The sequence below is a fragment of the Notolepis coatsorum genome (genome assembly GCF_963971535.1).
Source record: "Notolepis coatsorum genome assembly, chromosome: 14".
NCBI classification, from domain to species: Eukaryota; Metazoa; Chordata; class Actinopteri; order Aulopiformes; family Paralepididae; genus Notolepis; species Notolepis coatsorum.
Genome location: NC_140178.1, coordinates 3,756,517 through 3,782,574, shown reverse-complemented (window position 1 = coordinate 3,782,574; position 26,058 = coordinate 3,756,517). Strand labels below are relative to the sequence as shown.

The window sequence follows — 26,058 nt, the reverse complement described above, 5'->3', positions numbered from 1 at the left end:
AACCAGGGGGTGGCCCAGAGGGAGAGGGGGGGGGGGGGGGGGGGGGGCTGTCAAGGTCACGGTCAACTTTATGTATATAGCACATTTAACCTTCTGTGTGTATTGTCGCAATGAAAAGGGTTAACCGTTTGGCAGCGCGGCAGTGAAAGGGTTACTTAAAACCAACCAAAGTTGCACCAAAGTTGCTTTACAATACAAAAACAGAAAAAATACAAAATACAGTATACACAAAATCAAAAGATACAACACATTAAACAATCGCGACACGACCGGGATGTACGGCTTAACAAGCCTCAAAAAGCCAATGAAAACAAGTGAGTCTTCCGCTGCGCTCTGAACATCTCTCGGGTCTGGTGGGCAGAACCTCATTTGCAGTGGAAGACTGTTCAGGGGCAGCTGTTAGACTTTCGTTTAGTTTTCAGATGAGTTTAGCTTTTCCAGGTCGCAACGTAGCGGGAGGCGAGTCACACTTTCGTTTTGTCACCTGAGCACAGTGATGTAGTACACTGCCAAAGCAGTAGGTGGCAGTAGGTGGCGAACATGAAGGCAATTTTCAACCAAACAGAACTTGAATGTGCCAATACACTTCCTGCAAAGAAAATGTCAACAAGGCGGGCGCCGCCATCTTTGCCTATTTACCCAATGCAGCACTTCTTTTTCAGCAAAGTGTAATAAAAGTGCAATAAACAAAACGGATACATTCACTGTGTGTTCTGCCTCTCACTTGTTGATGAAACAAAACTAACATCAACACAAGTGACCACCAAGAGCGGATAGTTTAGTCTCAAAAAGGATCGGCAATGTTGTTAGCTACATGCTAACGTGACTGGAATATGCCAGTATAACAGTATAGCATTGTGGCTAGAAGCTAACGCTAGCTCACGTTAACCACCCAGCACCAAACTGATGATATCGGGAGCTATCAGTAGCTAGATAACATTAGAGACAACGCCGTGTGTATTAAACAAAGGTGAATAGGGGCAGCCACCGCAAAAGCTCGGTCGCCTTTTTGTTTTCAACCTAGACCTCGGGACGTCTAAAAGTAATTTATTAGGATGACCTCTAGTGCTCTAGCTGGGGTGCAAACATGGAGAAGTTCAGCTAGGTGCTGGGGGGGGGGGGGGGCCAGACCATACCAAGAAAGACATTTGCTGTAATTTCCTGCAACTTAAAAACCAAATTTCAATAAAAATAGCAAACCTTATTAAAGTACAGTGTATAAGGTTGTACAATAGTTTCACGTTGAACACGAACGCACAGAGGAACAGAGGACTGAGCGATCACGTATTATTAGACAATGATGCGTCTGTATAAGCTGACCTCAAGCTGTCACTGCTAAAAAAGCTTTCTGCTAAAAAAGCTTTCACTGCTAAAAAAGCTTTCACTGCTAAAAAAGCTTTCACTGCTAAAAAAGCTTTCACTGCTAAAAAAGCTTTCACTGCTAAAAAAGCTTTCACTGCTAAAAAAGCTTTCACCGCTAAGATTTTTTGTAAGCACACGGTGGCGCTGGTGTGTTGTCATAGTGTCCAGTGTTTAGGGCAGCGGTTCTCAAACTACGGGTCATGACCCAAAGTGGGGTCGTGGGTAGGTGACAGACAGGTGGCGCATTGGAAAGTAAAAAAAAAAAAAAAGTATATCAATCAATCAGATTTATTTATAGAGCATATTTAAACATGACACGTGTCAACCAAAGTGCTGTACAGAGGGTAGATACACGTAGATGGAGATCTAGACAACATATAGACAACAATCACATCTCAGTTTTTTTACGGGAGGACACACAAGCAAAACAGGGCATGAGTCAGTGTACATCGGGAAATGCTAATGAGTAGAAGTTGGTTTTGAGTCTAGACTTGAAGGCATCTGTCGAGGGGGCGAGGAGCCTAATAGAGGTGGGGATGCTCATACCCCCCCCCCCCCCCCCGACATTCAACTAACCGCCTCAGCCAGTCCTTCATACCAGCGGCCATCAGGCACCACAACAGTGGACATCCAACTATACTCTATATTTAGGATTTTAGAATTCGTTTTTATTTTATTTCTATTTATTTTATTTAACCTTTATTTTACCAGGTATACTCACTTGAGATCAAAGATCTCTTTTTCGAGCAAGACCTGGCCAAGATTATATATTAAGATTATATATTAGATTGAATTTAGACGATTAGATTATATATTGTAACAATTTTCTGTAGGGCAAATATAACTGATAGGGCATACATACCCTCATCTCGCACCTTGTTTCCCATATGCTGCGCACATGTCCAGAGTAGGGCTGACCCCGATTAGTCGAATAGTCGACTAATCGATCGAAAGGGGCCGTAGTCGACTGCCAACCCTTAGTCGAATGCAAAAAATATATATATATATATATATTTTTTCATTATTTCCAAAAGCAAAGACGCCTAGAAGCGTGGCTAACGCTAATGGCGCGCATACCAGAGGCTAACTGCCTAAGAAAACAGGCACAGAGGCACTGAAAGAGGATTTCACTCGTCTAATGAACACACTATCAAGATGTATCCATCAGTGGACCAATTGCATGCTTTCGCAGAGGACAAGAAGCCTTCAGTCGACTCCTTCAGACATTAAGCACCCCCCCCCCCACAGCCCATAATAGAAAAAGATACAAATTATAATATTTTATTTGTTTTTTTGCATTCGAGGGATCTACCAGTCGACTATTGGCAAATGTTGGCCAATCAAAGTCGACTATACAAATTCTTAGTCGGGGACAGGCCTAGTCCAGAGTTAATTATTATTGATTTGTTATTATTGTTTACACTGCTTTTTTACTACCTGTACCTCCCCTCCCCCCTCCCCCATGCTGCTATGATGCCTGAATTTCCCCCAATGGGATCAATAAAGGAATATCTTATCCTATCTTAAAATGTATTCTGTAGCATACTGGAAGCCAATGGAGGGAGGCAAGGAGGACAGGGGTGATGTGGTCTCTCTTACGGGTTCCGGTCAACAGTCTGGCAGCGGCGTTTTGTACCAGCTGTAGGCGGGACAGGGAAGACTGGTTGATACCTATATAGAGGGAGTTGCAGTCATAGATATCTATAGAACACTAGATAGCTTAAGGCGGAGTCACCAGCGTCACTGAACCGCCGCCATCTTGCTCCAGTTAGCCTTGAGTGAGAGTGAGTGAGCTGCACAGACAAAAATACTCATAACTCGCTGAAATATTGACGGATTTACAAACGGGTTGGTTTGCTATAAACATCAAAGATGTAGTTATGATACTGCATACTTATAAAAAAAAATATTTTTAAAGATGTTTTTTTTTTACAAACCGCTTGAATCATAGCCACGTTAATAATGCTTGTAATAAACCAAACCGTTTGTAAATCCGTCAATATTTCAGCGAGTTATGAGTATTTTTGTCTGTGCAGCTCACTCACTCTCACTCAAGGCTAACTGGAGCAAGATGGCGGCGGTTCAGTGATGTCGCTCTCCATTGGCCGGCAGCGCGGGCAAGCTATCTAGTGTTCTATATATATCTATGGTTGCAGTAGTCTAATCTAGATGAGATGAAAGTGTGGATAACTCTCTGAAGGTCTGCAGGGGAGAGAAGGGCTTTGAGCTTAGCAATGGTGCGTAGTTGGGGGAAAAAACATGCCTTCACCACTGAATTCACTTGTCTGTGCGCGTGCTGCCTGTGGCAAGATGGCCGCCATGTGGCAAAGTCGGTATCCATTGGTCAGCAGCAGGGGCGTAGCTGGGGGGGGTAGCTTAGGATGATTCCAAGGGCCCAGCACTGGGGGGGGGGCCCAACATTTTTTTATTTTTATTTTTTTACTAGACATCACTCAGGTGTATTATTGATGCTCTCATTGATACTATGTTTGTTTCTGAAGTGTGTGTGTGTGTGTGTGTGTGTGTGTGTGTGTGTGTGTGTGTGTGTGTGTGTGTGTGTGTGTGTGTGTGTGTGTGTGCGTGTGTGCGTGTGTGCGTGTGTGTGTGTGTGTGTGTGTGTGTGTGTGTGTGTGTGTGTGCGCGTGTGTGCGTGTGTGCGTGTGTGTGTGTGTGTGTGTGTGTGAGATATATAGAGAGAGAGGGGGGGCTTTGGTAGACTATTGCATAGGTCCATTTATTGAAGATGAACGCAATGCGACATCCTTTACTAGGCTCACCCACCAACAGTGCAGGTGCTGAACTGCTGATACGAATGTATAGGTAAAAACCATATTATGCGTTTTCATCAATAAAAAAAATGCCAAAAAAAATTGGCACGGGACACCTGGTCTAACTTTTTGGTAGATAAATGTTGCATGTTGGTGTGGTCCAGCCGCACAGGAAGTCTGGCCACATGAAGTATTTCCTCAGGTAAGGAGCCTTTCTTAAGCACTTGGCAGCTGCTCTGTCACATCGACAAAGCAGCTTCTTGCATCTGTCGTTGTGATCATCTGGAAGGAAGAATAACGTTTTAATCAAATGATGTATATGGATGAAGGAGGAGAAGAAATGAATACAATGAAGAAGAATACAATTAAGATACAATTGAATTCAAATACAATTAAATACAAGTAATTTAATTAAGTCTTCTCTCTGTGACTTCTCACGATATAGGAGAACATTCTCATAAATGCTGCACAGGAAACTGCCATTTAGTTTTGGGAGAGAAATTTGGAACTCAGAGAAGTGGAAACAAATCTGGAAATGTTTTCATAACTGAATAAACAAACCCGAGGCCCCGAAGTGCTGTTTACAAACATATCTAGACGTTTAAAGAATTATCTTCTGGGCGTATATATATACATTTGGTTCACACATTGGCTGAAAATGATTTTGTCTTGATTTTGACATAAAATAGAATAATTATAAGAGTGACGTACAGTGTGCAGTGGATATGTTTTGTAAACTTTAAATGAGTAGGATTACATTTGTAAACTTTATACAACAGCTTTTATCCAAAGCTCTTTACAATTTGTTCCTCACATTTTACCCATTCACTCACACACCGACAGCGTTCATCGGGAGCAATTAGGGGCTAAGTGTCTTGCTCAAGGATACTTTGACACGCTGCCCGGGAATCGAACCGGGAACCTCTGGATTACCAGACGACTGCTCTACCTCCCGAGCCACTGATTAGTAGGAAGAGGATTGTCAAAGCAGTGTTCTTATAATTTTTGGACTATAATGATGTAATTGATCATTTATAGAGGCTTCAACTCCAGTAGTTACGCTGCTGGCCAGTATGACTACTACCATAGTGTCTTACTTATCTTATATTATCTTATCTTATCTTGTCTTATTTTATAATAATAATAATAATAGATTTCATTTGTAATGCGCTTTACAGTTGCGGGGCAACTCTCAGAGCGCTACAGTTAAAGGGACTTAAAAGCTAACGAGAATAAAGGAAAGAAAGAATATAAAAATAGGCAAGACTAAAACATAAAATAGCAGAGAAACATAGAATAATAAAACTGATAAAATAAATTGATAAAAGAACATAAAATGTGTGGAGCAAAAAATTTGATAAAAGGTCAACAGAAGGCTCTACTAAAAAGGTGGGTTTTGAGGCCTTTCTTAAAAACATCCACAGTCTGTGGTGCTCTCAGGTAGTCAGGGAGAGCATTCCACAGACTGGGAGCGGAGGAGCAAAAAGCCCGATCTCCCATAGTGCATAGATTTGTCCTTGGGCGCTGGAGGAGGTTTGCCTGGCCAGAGCGGAGATGTCGAGAGGAGGAGTGAGGGGTGATGAGTTCTTTGAGGTATAGGGGGGCGTTTCCATAGAGGCATTTGTGGGTGAGCAGGGAGACTTTGAACTCAATCCTGAGTGAGACAGGGAGCCAGTGAAGGGACTTGAGGATGGGGGTGATGTGGTATTTCCGCACTCTCATCAGGATCCTAGCAGCGCTGTTTTGGATACATTGTAGCCTTTGGATGTTCTTGCTAGGAATCCCGATGAGGAGTGCGTTGCAGTAATCCAGCCTGGAGGAAACAAAGGCGTGGATGAGCTTTTCGGCATCCGACAGAGTGAGTGAGGGGCGTAGTTTGGCGATGTTTCTAAGGTGGTAGAAAGAGTTTTTGTATAGTTGATTTATGTGTGCCTCAAAGGTCAGGTGAGGGTCCATTTTTACCCCTAGGTTGGTTATTGTTGGTGACAGGGTGATGTTTTGGCCGGAAAAGGTGATGGTGGTGATGGTGGATGAACGAACCTGGTGTGGGGTGCCAATGATAATGGCTTCAGTTTTGGAACTGTTTAGCTGTAAAAAGTTGTGCTTCATCCACGCCTTGGTCTCCTCCAGGCATGTGGTCAGCGTGGAAGATGGCAGAACTGTGGATGGGGTGGGGTTTATTTTTAGGTATAGTTGGGTGTCATCAGCGTAGCAGTGGAATGATATTCCATGCCGGCTGATGACAGAGCCAAGGGGGAGCATGTAGAGGGTGAACAGGGTGGGGCCGAGGACAGATCCTTGTGGGACACCACAGGTGACATGATGGGTGTCAGACCCTGCCTCTCCCAAGGAGACATACTCTGTTCTTCCGGTGAGGTAGGATCTGACAGAGGACAGAGTCTGAAAGTCTGATGGTGGACTGGAGCCGGTGAAGGAGGATGTCATGATCGACGGTGTCGAAGGCTGCTGTGAGGTCAAGGAGGATGAGGAGGGAAGGAGAGCCAGCATCAGCCGTCATCAGTAGGTCGTTGGTGACCCTGACCAGGGCAGTTTCTGTGCTGTGGCCAGAGCGGAAACCTGACTGGAACTTCTCGAGAAGTTGGTTCGAGTTTAGGTGGTCCTGAAGCTGAGCGGCAACTACCTTCTCCAGCACCTTGGACAGGAATGGGAGGTTGGATATAGGTCTGTAGTTAGCCAAGATTTCCGGGTCTAGGGAGGGTTTTTTAATTAGTGGCTTTATGACTGCAGTTTTAAGGGCAGAGGGGACATGGCCAGCCTGGAGAGAGAGGTTTATGACCTTGGTGATGAGAGGGCTCATGGTGACAGTATTGGATTTCACCAGGGCTGAGGGAAAGGGGTCCAGGATACAAGTGGAAGGCTTCATTTTCCTGACGATTTCCTCAACCTCTCGCTGTGTGATGATTGAAAAGCAGCAGAGAGGTTGAGTAGTCGCCGGCTGTGGTTCAACTGTTTGGACTGGAGGGGCAGAGGGGCTAGAGAGGAGGGAGCGGATGGTGTCAACTTTGGTCCTGAAGAAGGTGGCAAAGTTGCTACACTGTTCCTCAGAAGAATCAGAGTGAGGTGATATTTGGGGTTTGAGGAGGTGGTTGATGGTGGAGAATAGTTGCTTGGAGTTTCCAGGACTGTCATTTATGATGGAAGAGTAGTACTGGGACCGTGCCAGACTGAGGGATTTTGAGTAGGCCTTCTGGTGTTCACGGTAGGCCAGTTTATTTACAGTGAGTCCTGAGACCTTGAGTCGCCGCTCAAGGACACGCCCAGCAGTCTTCATACTCCGCAGCTCGCTGGTGTACCAGGGGGCTGAGCGTGCGAAGGTGACTGTTTTGGATTTGACAGGGGCATGGAGATCCAGAAGACTGTTCAGGGATTTATTGTAGAAGTCCACTGACTCAGTTGCTGATGAGAAGTTGACAGAGGAGAGAAGCTGGAGGTCCAGGGTCATGGTGTCCGGGTTGATATTTTTGAGGTTCCTGAAACGGATTTGGCGCTTGGGCTTGTTGAGTGGAGACTGGAAAGACAGCTCCATTGAGATGGTCTTGTGGTCAGATACCCCTAGATCGTAGACTAGCAGGTTGTTGATGGGGGCGGAGTTTGTGATTACCAGGTCGAGCGTGTGGCCCTTTGTGTGTGTGGGGACATCAATGTGTTGTGTGAGGTTGAGGCAGTCCAGGAGTAGCAGAAACTCAGCTGCAGGGTGGCAGGAGGGCGTGTCGACGTGAATATTTATATCTCCAAGTATTATGATATTGGCAGAGGTTGTGCAGAGTGTAGTGAGGAGGTCCTGCATCTCTGGGATGAAAACAGAGTTGGGTTTAGGTGGCCGGTAAATCAGTAGCATTGTCATGAGGAGAGGGGGTTTACATTTGAAAGCAAGGCATTCAAATGAGGACAGTACAGGCAGGGGCAGGGGGACAGTTCCAGTTCCTTTCTGTGAATAACGGCTAAGCCTCCACCACGACCGGTGCTGCGGGCTTTCTCCAGGTAACTGTAGCCAGGAGGACAGGCTTTGTTTAGGGTGAAGTAAACCTCTGGCTGGTGCCAGGTTTCAGTGAGACACATGAAGTCTATCTCCTTGTCAATAATGTGGTCTTGTATGAATGATGATTTATTATTGAGAGATTGTGTATTTAGAAGTTCTATTTTGACTTTTATCTTAATTTTATCTTATTTTATCTGATCTTATCTTATCTTACTTATTTGATCTAATCTTATTTTATCTTACTTATCTAATCTCATTTGATCTTATCTTATCCTATCTTATCTTATCTTATATTGTATGATCGTATTTTATCTTATCTTATCTAATCTTATCTTATTTGTCTATACTTATCTTGAAATCTAGTTCCTGGAACTCAAAGGTAGTTTCGGTGGAAACGTGGCTAATGTGGGCGTGTTCTCTGGCTCACCTATCTCAGAAACCTGCCCTCTTTTCTTGATCCTCCAATCACAACTGTTTCTTTGGTGTGTCAGCATGTGATTGGAGGAAAGAAGGCTGGGTTTGAGACAGACAGGTCGATTCTCCACAAACTCCAAGGAAACTATAAAAGAAGGAAGGGTCGTCACGTCACCGTGTAGCGCGTGAACACACGTTGGCGCCAAGTGTGGAAACGGTCAGTTCGACCGACATATTGACTTGAATGGGATCAGCCGTCTCCTCGTTTATGTCATTTAAACTGGTTATTAATTAATTTGTTGCATTGTTAACTAGCTAACGTTTGATATACTGGTATATCAGATAGCTGGTATATTTAGAATTTTAATACAGGCTTCAATAGAACTGACACCAAAGTCTGAGTACAGAACGCTGGTATTCTGACGTGATGACCCTTCCTTCTTTTATAGCTTCCTTGTTACAGAACGCTGGTATTATGACGTGACGACCCTTCCTTCTTTTATAGTTTCCTTGTTACAGAACGCTGGTATTATGCCGTGACGACCCTTCCTTCTTTTATAGTTTCCTTGTTACCGAACGTTGGTATTATGGCGTGACGACCCTTCCTTTTATAGTTTCCTTGTTACCGAACGTTGGTATTCTGAGACAAAATCAGGAGATAAAATCCAATCCCTGTCTTATTTGACGGCCATCATAGGCAGGGGGGAGTGGGACGTATGTAATAAGACTGTAGAAAGACCTCACAGATGCAGCGCCAAAGAGTATTATTGCATTTTAACTGACAATTATACATTTAAGGAAAACACAGAGCCCATAAATATACGGTTAGTGCTTCACAGTACAGCTCATTACATGGTACATGTATAGCTCGTGTCTGCTGCTGTACGTTTGGAAATTACCGTGCTTGGCAGCGGCTTAGAATACCACTAAATGTGGGTTTAAAAACATCCTATGCCTTCCCACCCCTCTACTCCCTCAGCAGTCTATAGGTGGTTTTCATAACTCCTGTGGGTGTTTGTGAATCACATCCTGTGCTGTGGTTCATTCTCAGGGGAACCCGTGGTTCTGTGTTAGTAAACAAGACTCAAACGTCCTGTACCAGCTACAGAGGTTCTGTGTTAGTAAACAATAATCAAACGTCCTGTACCAGCTGGTTCCAAACATGGGTTCCGGGGTCCCCCAGGGGTCCTTCAGGGGGCCCCCAGCAAACTGAGCAACAGCTTAATTTCACTAATACTTCCTTCACCCAATGAGTGTATTTGTAAATGTTTAACCCTTTCACTACCACACTACAGAAGGGTTAACCCTTTCACTACCACACTACAGGCGGTTAACCGTTCACTACCACACTACAAAGGGTTAACCTTTCACTACCACACTACAAAGGGTTAACCATTTCACTACCACACTACAGAAGGGTTAACCCTTTCACTACCACACTACAGGCGGTTAACCGTTCACTACCACACTACAAAGGGTTAACCTTTCACTACCACACTACAAAGGGTTAACCCTTTCACTACCACACTACAGAAGGTTAACCGTTCACTACCACACTACAGACGGTTAACCCTTTCACTACCACACTACAGAAAGTTAACCTTTCACTACCACACTACAGAAGGTTAACCCTTTCACTACCACACTACAGAAGGTTAACCCTTTCACTACCACACTACAGACAGTTAACCCTTTCACTACCACACTACAGACGGTTAACCCCTTCACTACCACACCACAGGTTAACCTTTCACTACCACACTACAGACTGTTAACCCTTTCACTACCACACCTCGCAGCAAGAAGGTCCTGGGTTCGATTCCCACTTGGGGACCAGGTTGCCGGGTTGCCAGGTACCCAGGTGGGGTATCTCCCGGGCCTTTCTGTGTGGAGTTTGCATGTTCTCCCCCCCCCCTCATGCTCGCAAGGGTTCCCCCCCCCGGAAAAAGAGATAAACCCAATGGAAAACATGCAGAACGGATCGCTGTCGCGTCCATGACGAAGACGGACAGGAGCACTTGGATTGGTCCCCGGGCCCCACGCCGCAACCCATGTCTGCTCCCGGCTGCCCTTGGGGGGGGGGGGGGGGGGAGGACGACGGGATGGGTCAAGCGCATATAGAGAGAACATATATCTCAACAAGGGAACACCCTGTTTTATTTCAACACCTGAACATCAGCGCTGCTCACTTATTAGGCTACGGACAAGGGCTCACTTGTTATTAGGCTACGTACCACACTGTGACTCTGCTTTCCGGTCGTCGCACGTCCAACGGTACTGGTCCCACTTGGGTTGGCATCCGGAGAGCTCCGCCAGGTCGTAGCAGCAGTCGTGTCTATGACAACACCTACATGACGAGTGGTACAGTATGGGAAAAGGTGGTGTGAGGGAAATGTTATCTATGTCCATCTGTGTTAAAGGAACACTCCAACATTTTGGGAAATTCGCTTATTTGCCATCTACCCTGGAGTTAGACAAGAAGATACATACCTTTTTCTTCTCTGTGCATGCAGTAGGAGTAGGAAGACGTTGGGAACTAGGCTAATGGAGGAACCTACTTCCAGTGACTGACGCTAAGCTAGGCTAACGGTGTGCGTCTTCCTACTCCTACTGCATGCACAGAGAAGAAAAAGGGTATGTATCTTCTTGTCCAACTCCAGGGTAGATGCCAAATAAGCTAATTTCTCAAAATGTTGTAGTTTTCCTTTAAATCTCTGTACAGCTTTTGACTAGTTAATATGATCAACTAGTATACTAGCTACAGCTCAGACAATAGGACGACAGTCTGACAGTGTCTGTTAACCAGGCACGTGCACACATAGAGCCCAAAGGGTGCTCGAGCACCTGCCCTTTTGTGCCTCAACTTTTTTCAAGTTTAAGTCAGTGATAAAAGTGTCTTTTAAGGATAAGTGAACTCCTGCACTGATTATTATAGTTCAATATTCAATATTTGATCACCAAAACCCCCCAAAAAGGCCCAGTGCCCTTTTCAGCCTTTGAGCACCTGCCCCTCTAAAGTCCTGTGCACGTCCCTGCTGTTAACAACAACCAAGGTTGAGGAGATATGACATGGCCTTTTCTCCTGTTCTAGTGAGAGACATAACAAAGCCATAGACCCATTCTTGTTATGATTCTTCTCATCTTTATTGTCATATCTGGTATTTTACGTACGTCATGTCAATTTTGTATTTAATGTACGTCTGACCAAGACCTCTTGGTCACTTTCTGGTCAGATGCTTTGTGTGTACACATGTTGTCTCTGATTATAAACTGGCTATGGCCGCAGAAATAAACTATGTTCTATATATTTTTTTTTATCCACTTTTTCTCCTCTTTTTCTATTTTTCTCCCATCCCAATTTCGCTGTGCCAATTCTCCCCTGTCTTGAACGTTGCTCGCATATGCCCCCCACTGGCCGGTTGTAGGGAGGATAGAAGCCTTGCATCACGTGTCCCCTCCGATACACAAGGCATCTTTTCACCTGCCAGCGCGGACTCTCATTGGCGAGGTGTAACGTGTGGGAGGCTCACACTACCCGCACCATTTCCTGTCTCTGCTGTGCAGGCATCCCCCAACCGACCTGTAGGAGTCGCTGTCCACAACGTCCAGATTACCACCCATCGACTTCCACCCGCTGACTCTGCCAATTGAGTTAGTATGACGGCCGGCCCAAGCCGGAGACAACGCTGACAGTCGGATTCGAACCGGTGTCTCTTGCGTTGGTGACGAGCACAATGTCCGCTGCGCCACCCAGCCGCGCCCTTATGTTCTATATTTTTATACAAATTGACTCAATCTGAATTCCTACAGCTTACTGTCATGGCTCATTTGAATATTCCACAACAGTAGATATATCCGTTATGGCATTTTGAGATACTCCGAATAATACAATAACAACAACTTGCCACGGGTGGGCTGTGGGGGAATCCATTTTGGTCGTCCCGACAATAGGGAGGTGTGCGTGATTACCAAAGGTAGCCGCATTTCTGGCAGACGTTTCTAGTCATGTGACATGTGCGCCCAATAGCGTGACGAGCTGTGTCTTTGCCCATTTCCACGTCAAACAGCCTGCAAACTACCTGGCGTTCTATCGCCATGCTCTAAGACAAACTCTAACCTTAACCATCTTCGAAAGAGTGCCTAAGCTTAACCGTCGAAAGAACTTGCCGTCACGCTCTAAGACAAACTCTAACCTTAACCAACTTCTAAGAGTGCCTAAGCTTAACCAGTGTAGAAACTGACGTCGGCCAATCAGAGAGCGTCTGCCAGAAATGTGGCTAGGTTTGGTAATCACGCGGGAGGTGTAGTGGTTACTTCCTGGTCTATAGGGAGGTGTAGTGGTTACTTCCTGGTATATAGGGAGGTGTAGTGGTTACTTCCTGGTCTATAGGGAGGTGTAGTGGTTACTTCCTGGTCTATAGGGAGGTGTGCGTGATTACCAAACCTAGCCACATTTCTGGCAGACGCTCTCTGATTGGCCGACGTCAGTTTCTACACTGGTTAAGCTTAGGCACTCTTCGAAGTTGGTTAAGGTTAGAGTTTGTCTTAGAGCGTGACGGCAAGTTCTTTCGACGGTTAAGCTTAGGCACTCTTTCGAAGTTGGTTAAGGTTAGAGTTTGTCTTAGAGCATGGCGATAGAACGCCAGGTAGTTTGCAGGCTGTTCGACGCGGAAATGGGCAAAGACACAGCTCGTCACGCGATTGGGCAAACATGTCAGTGGCCAATCAGAGAGCGTCAGTCAGTGCCAATCAGAGAGCGTCTGCCAGAAATGCGGCTAGGTTTGGTAATCACGCGGGAGGTGTAGTGGTTACTTCCTTGTCTATAGGGAGGTGTAGTGGTTACATCCTGGTCTATAGGGAGGTGCAGTGGTTACTTCCTGGTCTATAGGGAGGTGTAGTGGTTACGTCCTGGTATATAGGGAGGTGTAGTGGTTACTTCCTGGTCTATAGGGAGGTGTAGTGGTTACTTCCTGGTATATAGGGGGGTGTAGTGGTTACTTCCTGGTCTATAGGGAGGTGTAGTGGTTACTTCCTGGTATATAGGGAGGTGTAGTGGTTACTTCCTGGTCTATAGGGAGGTGTAGTGGTTACTTCCTGGTATATAGGGAGGTGTAGTGGTTACTTCCTGGTCTATAGGGAGGTGTAGTGGTTACTTCCTGGTATATAGGGAGGTGTAGTGGTTACTTCCTGGTCTATAGGGAGGTGTAGTGGTTACGTCATTGTTGTTTCCGGCGCGGTCCACCTCGCTTGAAATCGCAATGTATTTCCAATGGGACACATTTCTAAATCGTCTCGTTTAAAACAAATAAAGCATGAACATTGGCACGGTGTACCTTTCTGTGCGTATTCATCCACAATCTATAGCTCAACATGAAACAATTCGCAATTAATCGTAAAATAATTACGTATAATTTTATTTCAACCAAAAACGCTTAAACAATAATGTTAGTGATAGAAGGGAACTCATTTTGTGCAAAAAATGGAAAGCTTGCCAATGTTCATGAGGTAGAATTATTACAATAGCCGATAATAGGGCGGTCAGGTGGTGTAACGGAGATTGCGTTTGTCACCAACCCCGGAGCGGCTGGATTTGCCTGTTCGAATCCAGCTCACAGCTCCGGGGTTGTCACCAGCTTGGCTGGCCGTTCACACTAATACAATTGGCAGTATTAGAGGGTGGGAGAAGCTGGCGGGTGGGTCCGGGTCGTTGTAAACAGTGACTCCTACAGTTCGGTCGGGGCGCCTGCTAAGCGCGGATAGGATCTAAGTGGGATAGTGTGATCCTTCCACACATTACACCCTCTCAGTGAGAATCCGCGCTGCCAGGTGAAAAGAAGCGGTTGATTGGCTGGACATGTGTCTGAGGAAGCACGTGATAGCCTCCACTCTCCCAGACCGACTGTGGGGGGTAAGTGCGCAGCGACCAGGAAGGGGATTGGGAATTGGCATAACGACTAACATTGGGATGGGAGAAAATCGGGGGAAAAAGGAGGGGAAAAAGATATAAAAAAAAGAAGAAAAAAAACAATAGCCGATAATACATTTTCCCAACGATAAATCCCTATACGGGTGGACCGTGCGGGAAACTAAAGTGACGTCACACTACACCTCCCCTATATAACTTAAATATCACACCTTGGTGAGAGCCAAGACGGCTGAAGCCTCCACCCCCTTTACTCTTAACCCTTTCACTGCCGCACTACCAAACTGTTAACCCTTTCACTGCTGCAGCAATACAGAAAGTTAACCCTTTCACTGCCACACGACAGCATGTTAACCCTTTCACTACCACACTACAGAAGGTTAACCCTTTACTATTAAACTATTAAAAGCAGCCATTTATTACACTACAGACGGTGTTAAGCTCGGTGTCCCCTTCTCTCAGAAGCAGGAGCAGAAAGGTCTTCATTGCCAAGTAGTTTTACACAAACAAGGAATTTGATTTGGTCGTTTTTTGGTGCGACATTAGCGGACGGACAAGTACGGTCGAATAAAATGAAATGGAATATAAACTCAATTTAAAAAAGAAGCACAATAGAATAGAATATAATTATAAAATTAAAATAAGCCAGGGCTGTACACTGTGCACGATGTGGTCGAGTATATACACGAATTAGAATAAAAATAACAATACAGTGAGATGGAATTTTTTTTTTTTTTTTTTTTTTAACTTTATTTTTTTAGCGTTTTATCGCTTTTCTGGTCAAGCATGACCAACAGTTGCAGGGTGAAACGGGAGAGAGAGCAGGGGGAGACATTCGGCAAATGACGGCGAGTCCGGGAATCGAACTCGGAGTCAACCAGATCCGTGACGCAGCACGGAGTCCCGCGACGCAGCGCGGTAACATGGTGTGCTACTGGAGCACCCCTGAGATGGAATATTTAACAAGGCTGTGCGATTGAGCAGTAATGTGCAAAAGGTATGAACAGCAAAGTATGAACAGTCCCTCCGTGTATGGCCAGGCTCATTTAATGTACATGTACTTTGTACTATGCGTGTCACTATTAAACCTATATTAATAATAATAATAATAATAATAATAATAATAATAATAATAATAATAATAATAATAATAATAATAATAATAATAATAATAATAATAATAATAATAATAATAATAATAATAATAATAATAATAATAATAATAATAATAATAATAATAATAATAATAATAATAATAATAATAATAATAATAATAATAATAATAATAACTTTATTTGTAGCACTTTTCATACATAAGTTGCAGTTCAAAGTGCTTCACAACAGTAAAAAAAAAAAAAAAAGGCATAAGCTAGCATTAAAAAAAGATAGCGATATTGATCGCGAAGATCCGCCTACGACCACCATAATTGATGATTCCGCTTCCACGACAGGGCTATAGATAGCTACTGGAGTGAAATTACACGACCAGACCGTGGGTGGATAATAGCTACAACATTGTAGGATCATGCCATGTCTCGTTTAAGAAAAAGGGAAGTTGGACCACCACAGGGGGGCGGCACAGATGTTTAGGGTTGTGGTGTCTGTGGTGTCTATGTGGTCAGGAGAGAGCGGAAGGAAACAGTAATTAGGATTTGGGTGTGGAATCTGGCTCTATTTTCAAATACACAGTGTGTGGACCGCGTGCATAAACCATGTCTGCCCCCCCCCCCCCTGAGATCGGGGGTCATTCCGTCGTCCGGGGCCATCCCACAGAGCACCAGTGTGATCCTAACACGTCTGGCACAGTCATCGTATTCCAAACAGGAAAATCCCGGTGTTGTTTGCACTGTGTGAGACGAACAGGGAGGGGAACAGAAAGACCCTCATCGTTGAGGATGACAGGCTTCACGCTCATCCCCCAGAGGGGGGCGGGGGGGGGGGGGGGGGGGGGCTCACGAGAGTGACACAGACCTGTACTACGTAGTTAGTCCACTGGGCTCGTTTCACCAGACTGTTTACATTTACATTTACATTTAGTCATTTAGCTGAAACGCTTTTATCCAAAGCGACTTAGATCTGTACGACAAGTCATCAGGAAGGGTACAACTCTATCAGCTGAGTAACAATGTTCATCAAAGTGTTGAGTGCTACAGTGTAGGTTAGTTTATTAGGACAAGTGCATGACAGTAAGGTTAGTTAGGGTTAGAGTTTTGAGCGGAGAAACGCACGACACTAAAGACGACGGCGAAGGGGGAAATGACGACACGTGGTGTTTTTACAAGTCGAGTGAAATTAGAATTTACAGCATTTTGAGGGGAAATGTGGATTTTAAAGGTGTTTTTATAATGAATCGGGGTCTCCTGCCAAAAGGTGTGGTGAGTGGTTGCCATGGTAACTAAGGAAACCGTTGGTTGTGTATGTGTGTGTGTGTGAGAGAGAGAGAGAGAGAGAGAGAGAGAGAGAGAGAGAGAGAGAGAGAGAGAGAGAGAGAGAGAGAGAGAGAGAGAGAGAGAGAGAGAGAGAGAGAGAAAGAGAGAGAGAGAGAGAGAGAGAGAGAGAGAGAGAGAGAGAGAGAGGGGGAATGAAGACTGGATGGAAAGAAAGATGAATATCCCTGCTACCTCCTTGATTCTAGAGTCATGAGATCAGGATGAGTCAGCAGGAGACGAATCACGCTGCAAGAAGTGTCACTGTGCTGAATTTAAGTGTCAATGCGCTGAATTTAAGTGTCACTGTGCTGAATTTAAGTGTCACTGCGCTGAATTTAAGTGTCACTGTGCTGAATTTAAGTGTCACTGTGCTGAATTTAAGTGTCACAGTGCTGAATTTAAGTGTCACTGAGTTGAATTTAAGTGTCACTGTGCTGAATTTAAGTGTCACTGTGCTGATTTAAGTGTCACTGTGCTGAATTTAAGTGTCACTGCGTTGAATTTAAGTGTCACTGTGCTGAATTTAAGTGTCAATGCGCTGAATTTAAGTGTCAATGCGCTGAATTTAAGTGTCACTGCGCTGAATTTAAGTGTCACTGCGCTGAATTTAAGTGTCACTGTGCTGGATTTAAGTGTCACTGTACTGAATTTAAGTGTCAATGCGCTGAATTTAAGTGTCACTGTGCTGAATTTAAGTGTCAATGCGCTGAATTTAAGTGTCACTGTGCTGAATTTAAGTGTCACTGTGCTGAATTTAAGTGTCAATGCGCTGAATTTAAGTGTCACTGTGCTGAATTTAAGTGTCAATGCGCTGAATTTAAGTGTCACTGTGCTGAATTTAAGTGTCAATGCGCTGAATTTAAGTGTCACTGTGCTGAATTTAAGTGTCAATGCGCTGAATTTAAGTGTCACTGTGCTGAATTTAAGTGTCAATGCGCTGAATTTAAGTGTCAATGCGCTGAATTTAAGTGTCACTGTACTGAATTTGCATGAAGCAGGGGAAAAGTGTGTGTGTGTGGGGGGGGGGGGGGGGGGGGGGGTGTTCTATGTTTTGTCTAATTTACCAGTGAACTTCAAATATGGAAGAAGAACAATGACATGTAACGACGGATACTAGATACGGACGCCCTCCCGCTCACAGAGACAGGGGTCTGGGTTCAGCCCCTCGCCGTCGAGACGGCTCTCTAGACCAGTGGTTCTCAAACTACGGGTCGCGACCCAAACTGGGGTCGCGGGTAGGTGACAGCGCATTGGAAAGTAAAAAAAATAATAATAATTTAAAAAAGAAGTATGTTCTGGCAACATATTTTGGCTAAATATGCCTCGTTTTATAAATGTGTATTGATAACATATAGTGCTGTAATTACATTTTCTAATAAATACGCATGATCAAGTTCAACAACGTGTGCTTTTATTTTGATATTCCCTAATTCCACGTTTGAAATTACGCAATACATTAAGTGTGGGGTCTCCACAAAAAAATTATCCTTAATAAAATGGGGTCACGGTATGAAAAAGTTCTGCTCTAGACAGACCCCCCCCCCCCACCCCACCCGCCCAGCCACCTCCAATGTACAGTTTCTTCCCCCTCAAATGTATATACCGGTACTCTCTTTTTAGACTCTTCTTGTATCACAAACAGTACTGTACATTTGTAGATCTGGTATGTCATACATGTATAGATGTAGCAGTACTGTCTACCTGTATGTCATGTATGTCATATATGTTACGATGAATTGAAAACGGGGGACCCTGATGTAAACAAGACGAAAGTCTTTCTCTGGTCTGCATCCCCTTAACAACAATTGTGTGTATTGAGCCGTACTGTATTGTACCCATTCTGCAATCTGTTCATAAAATGTTCAATCAATCAATCAATCGATCAAAGCGTTGCTCTCTCTCACCAGTCTGCGCGGTCCCGGGGCCACCCCCGCCCGCCCAGGCCACAGTGGCAGCCGTACATCATGTAGGAGACGGCCGACCTCCCGGTGCTGCACTTGATGGTGCCCGCCAGCTCCCAGAGGCTCCTCTTGGTGCGCGGAGGCCTGTGCAGCGCCACCGACGTCACGCCCACTGGAAGCGGTAAATGGTAAACGGTGTGGGTTAGGGTTAGGGTTAGGGTTAGGTTAACCCTTTACTATCACACTATACCGACGGTTACCATCGGTAGCGTGATAGTAAAGGGTTAACCTTCTGTAGTGTGGCAGTGAAAGGGTTAACCTGCTGTTGCATGGCGGCAGTGAAAGGGTTAACCTTCTGTGTAGTGTGGCAGTGAAAGGGTTAACCTGCTGTTGCGTGGCAGTGAAAGGGTTATAACCTTCTGTGTATTGTCGCAGTGAAAGGGTTAACAACTGTTTGGTATAGTGTGGCAGTGAGGGTTAATGACGCCTGCGCATGCGCATAAATGTTTCCTCGCGAATAAAGTGGAAGCCTAATTGCCTCTAGGAATGGAATGGAATGTAACACATTTCATTCACAGGTTTTGTGTTGAATGGTCCAACTGTAGTATTTGAACACACCTGACGACCTGAGCTATTGTTATGCAAAGTATAGCCAGGTGGGGTACTTGGCGCAGAGTCGAGTGGACATTCTTGTGTGCACGCGCATCGCGCGTGCATGTGCGTGCACGACGTGCTCCTGCTCAAAAAGCAGTTGGAACGGCGTGCGACCACGTCCCATGACCACTGCACCACTGTTTTATCCAAAGCGCTTTACAATTTGTTCCTCACATTTGACCCATTCACTCACACATTCACACACCGACGGCGGAGGCAACCATGCAAGGTGCCACAACCTGCTCATCGGGAGCAATTAGGGGTTAAGTGTCTTGCTCAAGGACACATCGACGCGCTGCCCGGGAGGAGGAGCGGGAATCGAACCGGGAACCTCCGGATTACCAGACGACTGCTCTAGCTTCCGAGTCACTGTCGCCCATAAACAGTCGCCATACTGTAAACAGGGGCAGAATGAGAAGAGGAGACAAAACTCAGCTCACTCATAATCATAATAATCATACCTATAGTCTATACCCATATAACTCTGTATGATAGCATGTACAATAATGCTGTATATACTGTGTATATATATACATGTATATTGATGTGTGAAGGGGGTAGGAATCATGGGTGTAAAGTACTTGAGTAATTGTACTTCGTTACAATACTTAAGTACTGTTTTGGGGGATTTGTACTTTACTCAAGTATTATTAGGTTTGTATACTTGTACTTTTACTCAATTACATTTCAGAGAAAAAAAACATACTTTTTACTTACATTTAAAATGCAGACCTACAAAGTACCAATATCGCAGGTCCAACTATTTTAATTATATATTTGTTTCTCTGGCCGAACTAACGTTAACGTTATTAATCTGCCGGCCGCGCTTTATTTAAAAACAGCCAATCAAATCCCCATCAATGGAAAATTAACCCGCCCATACCCATGCTGATTGGTCCTTGTGCAGAAAAATAGAAAGCGGGGATCTTTGATTAAACACCTGCTATCAGAATAATAGACAGTCAGAGTGACAAGCAGAAGATCGCCACAAACGATAGTACGAGTGATGAAGAGGACGAAACGAAAATTTCATTCCCCCGGAATAAAAAATAATTTTTGCTTTTACTTTTTAGTACTTACGGTAAGTACATTTAAAAGTAGACACTTTTGTACTTTTACTCAAGTGCTTTTACAAAAAATGGAACGGTATGGAATAAGAGGTGTCACTCATCATTGGTTAAGAAGTTATTTAAATAATAGGTTTCAATATGTAAACATTAATAATACAGAATCACATCTTAGAAGAGTATACTTGTGGTGTTCCACAGGGTTCCGTATTGGGACCCAAGTTATTTATACTTTATTTAAAGGGGAACTATTTGACTATTTCTTTCACTATTTGGGCACTTTTACACAATTCCTGTGAGTCTATGGAACACCTCTGTAATATATATATTTTTTTTATTCATTGTTTTGTATTTCTAATCAAGTCCTCAAAAACAGCATTTTTCTACCTCAAGATCTCGAGCCGTTTTGAGCTGACTGTGTGGAGTGGGTACAGAACTGTGTGCAGCTCATTCTGCACGCCTCCATTAACATGCAGCGGTGTCTCTCTGACATCACATATCGCGCACATTTTCAAATGACTCAGTTCAGTGACGGTGAATATTGTGAGAGGAGAATTGGAAGAATGCGCCTATATGAGAATTTTGAGACATAGATCATATTAATATAAGTTCACATAGCTAGGAAACAATGCTAAACACTCAAAAAGGCCATTTATAAGATAGTTCCCCTTTAAATGAAATGTTTACAGTATCGAATATTTGGAAAATTGTTACGTTTGCTGATGATACTAATTTACTTTGTTCAGGGGAGGACATGAAAGAATGATTGAAAACAGTAGAAAGGGAATTGATAAAGTTAAAGAAATGGTTTGATAGGAATAAGTTGTCTCTTAATGAAAACAAAACAAATGTTATGGTATTTGGTGGTGTTCCTACCGACTGTGAAATTAAACTGAATTTAAATGGAACTGAAATTGAAAGAGTTTATGAAACAAAATTCTTAGGTGTGATTATAGATCACAAACTCTGTTGGAAGCCAGACATTTTTGCATATATTGTATTTTTCACTTGTTGTGCCATGCATACATGTCATATTGTGTTGGGAATGTTTATAAAACAAATATATATCATATTATTAAACTACAGAAAAGAGCTATTAGGGCGGCTCGGTGGCGCAGCGGACATTGCGCTCGTCACCAACGCAAGAAACAAGCGGCGTTGCCTCCGGCTTGGGCCAGCCGTCATACTAACTCAATTGGCAGAGTTAGCGGGTGGAAGTCGATGGGTGGTAATCTGGACGTTGTGGACAGCGACTCCTACAGGTCGGTTGGGGACGCCTGCACAGCAGAGACAGGAAATGGCCGGGGTAGTGTGAGCCTCCCACACGTTACACCTCGCCAATGAGAGTCCACGCTGGCACGTGAAAAGACGTGAAAAGCTGCCTCCTCGTGTATCGGAGGGGACACGTGATGCAAGGCTTCTATCCTCCCTACAACCGGCCAGTGGGGGGCATATGCGAGCAACGTTCAAGACAGGGGAGGGGAGAATTGGCACAGTGGAATTGGGATGGGAGAAAAATAGAAAAAGAGGAGAAAAGGGAAAAAAAAGAAAAGAGCTATTAGAATAATAAACAAAGTTACCTTGAATCAACAAATCCATTATTCATAAAGTCCTGCACATAGAAATGTGTAGATATGGTGGTGTACATAAAAACCTTGGAAGTAATTTTTCGTGCTAAGAGTAAAGCCTACCAGTTTGTATTCAATGTCTCTTTAAACCACGAGAAGGAAAGTATAATTTAAGAGGGTTATGTATTCTTAAAACAAGTAAAAAGGTAAGAACTAATGTAAAAAAAAAATCGATTTTGGGAGTTAAATTATGGAATAGCCTTAATTTTTTTTTTAACATATCTGTAGATACTATATCTATATCTGTACATATACTCTTACGCTGCTGGCCAGTATGACAACATTTCTAATGTCTTTATACCTGTATCACTGTACATATTATATCTATATCTGTACATATCCCTTACCTAGTTATGCTGCATGCTGGCCAGCTATGACTTTCTACCATATCAGTGTATATTAATAATACAACTCTGTATACATCTGATTAGCACTATATACTCAGTCAGTAGTACTCATTTATATATTTTATACCCAGTTTAACCACCTGTATAGATTGTATTATATCCATATCGCACTTTACTGTTATTTGCACTCTGGTTGGATGCCAAACTTATTTTCATTGTATAGCCTACTTGTGGTGCATCATGATGATGGCATATACATTTTAATCTAATCGAATCTAATCTGTACGCAGCCTTGGGTTAGGTATGTGTCAGGTATGTAACCCCTCCCAGGCACGAACCCACTTAAATTCAATCCACACATCAAACCAAAACAACGAAATTGAAACGTCAAAAAAGGGTCAGGTGGATGGCACTGCAGATTAAACCTTTAGAATGTCAACACGGGGGCTAATCGATTTAAACAAAATGTAACCTGTAACACACGTCCATCTCGTAGGTGTGAAGTGAAGTCAATCACAGTCAAGTGGTTCCACCCGCTTGGCTTGATTTAATGCGTTGTGGGTAAGTGGGTGTGACTTCACGCAAGCATGAAAAAGAAAAGTTCCTTTTTCACCCCCCCCCCCCTGTTTGGTGGGAACATAATTTACTACTGTATGCAACTTTTTCCATCATCACACAGACTGGTCTGTGTTGCTTTTGCAGCGGTACCTCAAGGACAAACAGTGAATAGAAGAACTGAGTCACTGGACTAGCTGACTTTACACTACTGTGCCACACACAGAATGAATGAATGAATGAAAACTTTATTTAACAGATTGCAGAATGGGTACAATACAGTACGGCTCAATACACACAATTGTTAATAAGGGGATGCAGACCAGAGAAAGACTTTCGTCTTGTTTACATCAGGGTCCCCCATTTTCAATTCATCGTATAGGTTTAGAGACGGAACAAACTGAAATCAGACGCAAAACAGGCCCTAAGGATGACATTGTTATCACTTAATTGCCACTTAAACACTACTCGGCATAATAATAACAGTGTCATTGCATACTGACCATGAGAACATTTTGCATGGTTGAACGCGAAGGTTTCCTTATATTATATAAAGTGCATCACGCTGTGTTAAACCGGTTCGGCCGGTCCGATCAGATAATAACCATGTGATAAAAAAAAGGAAGTCATATTTAGAAACATATAGGGTGCGAAGAAAATCACTATAACGTTTCAACACAACAGTGTCGTCTTCAGATATTAAATATTTTTTCCTAAAGATGATCCGTGTGCCTTTTTCCTTTTCTAAAAATGAAATCTTAATTTTCGGGATAACTCAGAAACAGACAAGTAAACGGTCATAACTCATAATAAGCAACTCACCGGAGAAGAGCAGAAGTATCCTGTAAAAGGCATCCATGGTAAAAGGTATATATACAGAATGCAACAGACGGGTCTGCAAAGCGAGTGCCGTTTACTCAAAGTCTGGTGAATGTGTCCATTGAGTAGATGAGGTTTTTTTTTGGGAGCTGTCTTGTAATAACTAAGCAAGCATCACTCTCTGACACACCTCCTCAGTCAGCGCGGAGCTCACCGCTGAGCTCACCGCTGAGCCGTCTCGATGTTGTTATTGTCATCACAGCACAACTGATTGACTCAACTGAACGTCAACATTTATAAACACAAACGAGTCCGCCTTCATCCATATAGGAAAACAAACAAGGATGAGTTGGAGAGAAGAGTTTATTTAGTCCTCCTGCTGCCACTTTCTTACAATATCATAATATTTCATAACTCTCTTATCATAGAATAAGGTAAAAACGAACAAAAAAAACATTCGTTTTGATGTGGTAATAAGATAAGATATTCCTTTATTGATTCCCTTGGGAAAATTCAAATAAAATAAAATCAAATTTATTTGTACACATTCATCTTGGAATGTCCTTCAACTCTCTCTGAAGTTGGATGCTCTCTCTCCCTTCCCTTGGTGTTTAAACGTATGATTGCAGACCATTGTGTGCCTATATAGTATATTTTATATTAGTATATTGTATAGTATATTGTATGGTAACTCAGTTACTTCTACTCTGAATTGAACATTGATTGTACATATGTACATACTGAACACTTGTGCCTACGTACGTGACTTCTATTTTATACTTGCTATACTTATTTTATTTTATTTTATACTTATCTATTTTTGTCTAGCACATGGGTGTAGCTCCAGATTCTGGGCCCCCTGAAAGAATGTATTTGTAGGCCCCCAGTGAATGCGAGCGCGCGTAAGCGGATTTTTTTTTGGCAATTTTTTTATTGATGAAAACGCATAATATGGTTTTTACCTATACATTCGGATCAGCAGTTCAGCACCTGCACTGTTGGGGTGAGCCTAGTAAAGGATGTCGCATTGCGTTCATCTTCAATGAATGGACCAATGCAATAGTCTACCAAAGCTCCCCCTCTCTCTCTATATCTCACACACACACACACACACACACACACACACACACACACACACACACACACACACACACACACACACACACACACACACACACACACACGCACACACACACACACACACACACACACACACACACACACACACACACACACACACACACACACACACACACACACACACACACACACACTTCAGAAACAAACATAGTATCAATGAGAGCATCAATAATACACCTGAGTGATGTCTAGTAAAAATAATAAAAAAAAAAAAAAAAATCATCCTAAACTACCCCCCCCCCAGCTACGCCCCTGAGCACAGTCTCTGGAGCGTAACAGTAAGAAGCATTTTGTATAAAAGTATTCTGTACTTCTGTATGACAACTAATAAAGAAACTTGAACTTGAAACCTGTAACTGTTTTAGCAGATTTTTTTAATTATTTTAAAACGTTTTATTTAATTTTTTTTACTCTGTTGTGTTTAATTTTCTGTGAATATTGCTTTTACTGTTTACATTTGTACAATGTAAAAACAAACAAAAAAACTATTATTTTTGGTTTTGATGTGATAATAAGATAATAATATTCCTTTATTGATTGCCTTATTGGGGAAATTCAAATAAAATAAAATGTATTTTGTAAGGCCCAACAACAAGTTTTGATTTTGATTTGATTGAAGTTTATTTCAAATATGCAACATAACAAACAAACATCAATTACATATATAGCCTTAAGCCTTTAAATAATAAATGTAAATTAAAAATTAAAAAATAACAAAGAACAAACAAAAAAAAGTCAAACAAAAAATTGTTTTTTTTGTCATTTACATATTTGCAAAGGAGTGGGAAGAAGCATACACTTATTTAATCCCACCCCTATTTACTCATCAGAACTATATTTTATTTACTAATTCATACTAGACTTATTTTTTTTTATCCACTTTTTTTTCACCTATTTTTCTATTTTTTCTCCCATCCCAATTTTGCCGTGCCAATTCTCCCCTGCCCTGTCTTGATCGTTGCTCGCATGTGCCCCCCACTGGCCTGTTGTAGGGAGGATAGAAGCCCATCGCATGTCCGATACATGTGTAGGCAGCCAGTCGCATCTTTTC

The 26,058-nt window shown here is 43.1% G+C and overlaps 1 protein-coding gene across 1 annotated transcript; it reads right to left on the bottom strand.

Annotated features, from left to right (window-relative positions):
• Nucleotides 1–3,862: 3,862 nt before the first annotated feature.
• Nucleotides 3,863–24,008, bottom strand: pla2g10 (phospholipase A2 group X). Its single transcript, XM_084328234.1, has 4 exons — nucleotides 23,871–24,008; nucleotides 18,801–18,969; nucleotides 10,779–10,891; nucleotides 3,863–4,412 (listed from the first exon to the last, which is right to left on the bottom strand). Exons 1-4 carry the CDS (start codon nucleotides 23,905–23,907, stop codon nucleotides 4,252–4,254), a joined length of 480 nt encoding a protein of 159 aa, XP_084184360.1. The 5' UTR covers nucleotides 23,908–24,008; the 3' UTR covers nucleotides 3,863–4,251.
• Between the last annotated feature and the right edge of the window lie 2,050 nt (nucleotides 24,009–26,058).